This window comes from Tachypleus tridentatus, chromosome 5, assembly GCF_004210375.1.
Source record: "Tachypleus tridentatus isolate NWPU-2018 chromosome 5, ASM421037v1, whole genome shotgun sequence".
NCBI lineage: Eukaryota > Metazoa > Arthropoda > Merostomata > Xiphosura > Limulidae > Tachypleus > Tachypleus tridentatus.
Window position 1 is genome coordinate 40,724,158 of NC_134829.1, and position 7,225 is coordinate 40,731,382.

At 37.4% G+C, this 7,225-nt stretch overlaps 1 protein-coding gene across 1 annotated transcript; it reads right to left on the bottom strand.

Moving 5' to 3' along the window:
- Window positions 1-1,351: 1,351 nt before the first annotated feature.
- On the bottom strand, window positions 1,352-6,630 carry LOC143250995 (uncharacterized). The gene is made up of 3 exons (XM_076502263.1): window positions 6,505-6,630; window positions 4,630-5,055; window positions 1,352-1,665 (listed from the first exon to the last, which is right to left on the bottom strand). Exons 1-2 carry the CDS (start codon window positions 6,511-6,513, stop codon window positions 4,660-4,662), a joined length of 405 nt encoding a protein of 134 aa, XP_076358378.1. The 5' UTR covers window positions 6,514-6,630; the 3' UTR covers window positions 1,352-1,665; window positions 4,630-4,659.
- Between the last annotated feature and the right edge of the window lie 595 nt (window positions 6,631-7,225).

Below are 7,225 nucleotides of genomic sequence, written 5' to 3' on the forward strand. Positions count from 1 at the left end.
AAAAGTGGAATATTCTCTTATAAGTTTTTCATAATCAAATTTATGAAAAATGGGTCATAATATTTTAATTTTTTCAAAACAATTGATTTATTTTTGTAGTTTTTGTTTTTAGACTAAATTCGTCAGTGTGACCTTTCAGTGGTACAGCAGTATATCTGTGGACTTACAGCTGTAGTAACCGGGTAACCGGGTTTTGATACCCTTGGTGGGCTGATCACAGATAGCCCATTTAGATTAAATTCGTTACTGTGACTCTTCAGTGGTACAGCAGTATATCTGTGGACTTACAATGCTAGAAACCGGGTTTCGATACATTTGGTGGGCTGAGCACAGATAGCCCATTGTGCAGCTTTGTACTTAACACCAGACAAACAAAGCGTCAGTACGTAAACCGTGTAGTAAAGTTCAACACATTAAACTGACCGAATAACTTTAGCCCTTTAGTGGTGTCGCTGCGAACTTAAACCACTAGAAACCGAGGTATTGTAGACATAGAAGAGATAGATAGCCCTTAGTGTTCCTTTGTGCTTAATAGCAAAAAAGAACTCAATACATTTTAACAAGATGTCACTAAATAAGATAACGTAAAAACACGTAAATGTTGTTTTTAACGCAAAGCTGCTCAATGTGCTACACTCACTCTGTCCACTGTTGCATATCGAAACCTGAACTCTATTGTTTTTCGAGCATAAGCTTGCCGCTGATAAAGTGGGAAACAAACATCTTCGTACGTATACAGTGAAGGACTTTTAAACTATCGCAATGGTGTAGGAAGGAGTTGCAAAGTGGGGTGCTAAGATAGACTTGTGTAAGAAACTGGGGTGCTAAGATAGACTTGAATAAGAAACTGGGGTGCTAAGATAGACTTGAATAAGAAACTGGGGTGCTAAGATAGACTTGAATAAGAAACTGGGGTGCTAAGATAGACTTGTGTAAGAAACTGAGGTGCTAAGATAGACTTGAATAAGAAACTGGGGTGCTAAGATAGACTTGTGTAAGAAACTGGGGTGCTAAGATAGACTTGTGTGAGAATCTGGGGTGCTAAGATAGACTTGTGTAGGAAACTGGGGTGCTAAGATAGACTTGTGTAAGAAACTGCTAAAAGCAGATCCAATTTTGCCAAAGGCATCTCAGTCTAGGGGAATCTAAGGGCATGTTCTTCCAGAAAATTAATACAATAATATAATTTATAGTTGCTATATGAGTCAAATATGTAAATTTGGGGGTGCTAAAGAACCCCTCGTTTCGACGCCTTTCTGTTGCAGACTATATGTTATGTCACATATTTAAGATTTTTAAACATAAAAATAAAATAGGATTAATTTATAATAAATTTAAAGCCACCCATAGATAACTGCTACTGTTACACCTTTTATTAGATTTTGAAGTGTTACAGATTTAAACAATGCTTGAAGCTAAATATTATGTACGAACTAGTCCTTTAATTTAAATATTTTAATTTCAATTCAAACTTTATATCTTTTATTTATTTTTTTAAATCTTCACATTCCCAACAAAGAAAAAAATATTTCAACATTAGTTTAACACTTTTCACCATATGGTATTTATCTATTTGTTAGAAGATCAGGATAGTTCTGAAGACCTCCATTTATATCTAAAACATTGCCAGAGGAAATAGGTTCGTTCAACTCTCGGCGTCGTCACCTGGCGGCAAACAAGAAAAATAATACAGAAATAGAAAGAAATCAAGAGCAGTTTCAGTCGAACATGAAGTTTTTTAAAAATATATCCAGGAAAAAATACTATTTATCATTTATAAAATTAGTTTGAACTATCTTTTACAGTCGTATAAAATAAATATATCGTTATCAGTTTGTTTGAATTTCGCACAAAGCTACACGAGGGCTATCTGCGCTAGCCGTTCCTAATTTAGCAGTGTCAGAAGGCAGCTAGTCATCACCACCCACCGTCAATTATTGGGATACTCTTTTACCAACGATTAGTAGGATTAACCATCATATTATAACGCCCCCACGGCTGAAAGGGCGAGCATGTTTGGTGTGACGGGGGATGCGAACCCGCGACCCTCAGATTACGAGTCGCAAGCCTTAACTCACCTGGCCGTGCCGGGTCTGAAAGTTATTAGAGTTAGGACTAAATATTATATATGTCATCTAGTGACGTGATTGAATGTTTTCGTTAGAAACATCATAAGATTAACAAATGTATATCAGTATATCTTTAAAATTAATATTAGTTTTTTCAAGGAGTTCTATTAATGCTTTGAATATTATATATTGGTAAAATGAAATAACATCACAGTGAAGTGAACTGTCGCTATATACGTAATGATATTTGTTACAAGAAATATATCATTTCAGAATTATAAAAATAACTACCCCCAATGTCTGCGCACTTACAACGCTAAAACCCGGGTTTCGATACCCGTGGTGGGCAGAGCAAAGATAGCCCATTGTGTAGCTTTGTGCTTAATTCAAAACAACAACAACAAAAATAACTGAATACATGTTATCAGAACAAATAATGTGTTTCCTTACACTAGGGTAACTGATCGCATTTCCAACTTATTTAAGGTAAATAATTCGGTTTCTAAACTGGTCAAGAACATTTGTTATAGTGAGACGTTTATTGTGGTAAATATAGCTCAAGAATAAAGAAATGTTGCGATTGAGGCTATGAAGATAAAAATTACTCCAGAATATAACAAAGGACACACACCAGGGGACAGGGAAGACAGAAAGTTGAAGCTTCCTGAAGTGGAAACCATCGGAATAAGTAATCTTTTTCACCATGGTGGTATTTATAGCTAACCATGGAACCAGAAGTTTGCTATTGCGTGTGTTCTCCTTTACTGAGGCCCGGCATGGCCAGGTGGGTTAAGGCGTTCGAATTCCTGTCACACCAAATATGCTCGCACTTTCAGCCGTGGGGGCGTTATAATCAATCCCACTATTCATTGGTAAAAGAGTAGCCCAAGAGTTGGCGGTGGGTGATGATGACTACCCTCTAGTCTTACACTGCTAAATTAGGGACGGCTAGCCCAGATAGCCCTCGATTAGCTTTGCGCGAAATTAAAAACCAAAAAAACAAACCCCCTCCTGTAAATTCGAATACCAACCTCAAAGGAACCTGGCGCGTATTTTCCTTGTAAAATGTGAACTTATTACTCGGGAAATTAAAGAAACCTTGGAAAAAAGAATATCATACACGTGGTCCACCAAATCATGCCCTAGACTACATGGAAAGCTACCTCCCCTCCTTGTTAAGGTAGTAGACAATATCTAAATAAAACTACAAACAAATTACTACCGTGTTTCTCCGATAATAAGACCTACCCATAAAATAAGACCTAGTGTGATTTTTGGGGATAGTTTTAATATAAGCCATACCCTTAAAATGAGCCCTAGTTAAGAGTGGCAGGAAGAGGAAAGAAATAAAAAAAATAATTTATTAATTAGTTTAATAGTTAGTTAATTAGTTTGTTTAAGTATTAATCAGTTAGTTTAATAGTTTAATAATAGTTTATTTTAAATGGTTAGTTTAATAGTTTTACTTTGTAACTTCATTTTTTAATATATCAAAATAAGACATCCCCCGAAAATAAGCCCTAGTGTCATATTTTGGAGTGAAAATTAATATAAGCCCTGTCTTATTTTCGGAGAAACACGGTAATCCGTAGCTGTTTTCAGTTCCTTTTGTTTTAGGGTAAAAACAAAGAACTCTCTAGAAGGAATAACAAATCGACCCGATCACAGGTAAACAAACAAAACGAATTTGAGCTACAGGCGCGACCTACGTAGGCCTTCGGTGCCTTTACACAGACCGAAAGAACAAAAGAAATTATGGACTTTAAGATTACAACTCCTCCACCTAAGCCCAGTTCTCAGCCGGGAAGACAAGAATCAAACAAACCCAGTCAGGGAAGCAGCATGACTCTGACGCAGGGGAAGAATACGTAGAACCCCCGAAATTAGATAGATGCTCCAACGTTCCACCGAATTGTTTACATGGATCCTCAGTCATCTACTTCAAGGACCCATCTGATACATAACCTGCCCTTACTACGGAAGGTAATGTATTTCTTAGTAGGTTACCTATCTTTGAACAGTGAGGAGGCCCGGCATAGCTAGGTGGGTAGGGTGTTCGACTCGTAATCTGAGAGTCGCGGGTTCGAATCCCCGTCAAACTATACATGCTCACCCTTTCAGCCATTTGGACGTTATAATGTTACGGTCAATCCCACCATTCGTTGGTAAAAGAGTAACCCAAGAGCTTGCGGTAGTTGGTAATGGCTAGCTGCCTTCCCTCTAGTCTTACACTGTTTAATTAGAGACGGCTAGCGCAGATAGCCCTCCAGTAGCTTTGCGCGGAATTCAAAATAAACATACAAATCTATAGTGAGGACAAGGCCGTGATCGGTCTAAGATTATCTAGATAAAGATGTTGGAGGATATAACGGGTAACGAAACGTCGGGATCGGTCTAAGACTATCTAGATAAAAATGCTGGAGGATATAACGGGTAACGAAACGTCGGGATCGGTCTAAGAATATCTAGATAAAAATGTTGGAGGATATAACGGGTAACGAAACGTCGTGATCGGTCTAAGACCATCTGGATATAAAATAACATAGTAACATACACTCACCTGAGAGATACAGCTTATCACAAAATAATATTATTCTAAAATGTCCTTTTTGTTTTCTAAAATGTCCTTTTTGTCTTCTTCGGCTTCGTGGCTATAACTACGAGAGTACCACAGAGTAGAGTATGGGTCGTAGTACCGATTATCGTGGTATCTATAGTAATACGGATCTTGACAGTAGCGACTTCCGTAGCGACAAGGAATCCAGTAGCGATGATAGTAGTCTCTATGCCGGTAGCAGGGAGGACCGTATTTGCTTGTACAGTCATAAACGGTCCACTCTTTGGGATACCACTCGTAACGTTCGGGCCAATAATCGTAACGGTAAGGTCTTCTCCAATACTGTTCGTAATAATGCGGGTAATGAGTGTAGCTTCCTGCGACAGCAGCGACCAAGAAAGTGGCGGCAGCAAGAAGAACTAAAGAAACCTATAAGGAAAAGTAAATAAGCAGCTACTGAAGTAACAAGTGTTTCCAGTACAAGTTTCTACAGATACACAATTTTAAAGTAATAAAGATTTACGCTAGGTAGTTCTTAAAAGTTCTCATATTATAGTTTTGAGAGCTAACATCAAGGGCCAGTGTTCTAGTTCTAGTGCACGTTTCACTCAGGTTTTAACATGTTAATATCTAGTTGCGTTTCGAGAGTTAATGTAAGGGGCCAGTGTCCTAGCTCTAGTGTCTAGTTGCGACGTTTCACTAAGGTTTTAACATGTTAATATCTGGTAGCGCTTTGAGAGCAAATGTAAGGAACCAGTGTCCTAGGTCTGGTGTCTGCTGGGGCAGGTTTTGCCAAGGTCTTAAACGTGTTAATATTTGGTTTGGAAGGACTAAACCCAACCTTTAAGAAAGGCATAGAGTGACTCCTTGACCAACGGTTTGATACAGTTCTAGCCCGTTTATTGCCTTAGCTTTCCAACATATATCAAGCAACATATTAAATCAAGGCCCGGCATGGTCAAGCGTGTTAAGGCGTGCGAATCGTAATCTGAGGGTCGCGGGTTCGCATCCCCGTCGCACCAAACATGCTCGCCCTTTTCAGCCGTGAGGGCGTTATAATTTGACGGTTAATCCCACTATTCGTTGGTAAAAGAGTAGCCCAAGAGTTGGCGGTGGGTTGTGATGACTAGCTGCCTTCCCTCTAGTCTTACACTGCTAAATTAGGGACGGCTAGGACAGATAGCCCTCGAGTAGCTTTGTGCGAAATTCAAAAAAACAAACAAACAAACAAATTAAATCAATATGTTCAGAAAAAAAAATCTTATCTGTTAGCAACTTTTATAATATGCAATCCCCTCTATAATATGTCGCTTTTGTGTATGTGTTTTGTGACATCAGAGAACTATCTAAGGATATTCTTCGAGAAAATAAATGTGGATAAATTCTCTAACGGAATCTACACTCAGTCTGTAAAAAATGTGTTTAAAAACGTTTTCACCTGTAGCACATAACACACAGTCAATAGAAAATCACATCAGCAGAGATCTGAAGTGTTAGACTCAGCTTCCCGCTTAAAGTCAACATTGTACTAAAGGAGTTGAGTAGTTACTTGGAAGCTGTTTTTAGTTAAAAAGTAACATTTTTCTTTTAACTTAAAGAAATATGAATGCATTGATCATGAAGAATAACTCATCGATGTACAGCAAGGAAAAAATATGAGTTTCAAACAGATTATAACACCTTTAGTATTGATGTCACATCCTATTAAATAATTCTATAAATCAGAACTGTAGAAGTTTCAACCATTGTTCTAATTTCGCTGAAAAGAAAGATTAAAAATAATTGTTATATAAACGCATTGTAATGGTCTAAGATGTTCTAAACCCTCACACGATGAATACAGTTTATGTTATACCAACAGAAATACGAGGAACTAACCTGCCTCATTTTCTCTCTCTCTCTCTAAGAAGGTTCTCTGAGATGCTTTGCACAAGAATACAAAAAGCACTCCAACCTCCCACCTTAAATACTTCGGTTTCTACTCTTTTTTTTGAATCACCTTCTCCATTGAATGTTTGCGTACAATAACATCATAGTTCAGAATGTATGAATAACGTATAATTAGTGTAATATCAAGGTTATTCTGCCCTTCTTATTGTGTGTTGTCAGTGGAGCGGCGACTAGAAACGTTAACGCACTGCCTAATTAGGTGAACGTGTCCGTAAGGCTACACCAAAAAAGGAAAAATAACAGTTGTCGTACAATTTGCAGTAATCTGTCTCGTATATTTTAAGATTTTGCCACGTATTACCAATTTAGTGTCATTAATATGACATATATTTATCTTTCAAAATATGAAGTCAAATTAACGTAATGAACAGATGGATTATTTTGCTATTACCATAACATTTGTACGACAAAATTACCTCAAATGAAATTTCTTTTATAGAAGAATATTTAAATTTATTCGACTGTTACTTGTTATTATTAATCCTCTTTAAAGTTAACTGATCTAGTTCAGTTTCAGTCATTTCAGGCTTGAATGTCCTTAACTTGTTGTTTCCACATAGTCTCGTACAAACGAAAAATTTGGCGAAGGAAAACTGACAGGAAGAGACGTTTATCCAGTTACTTTTTAAACAGTTACTGTGGTCATCCT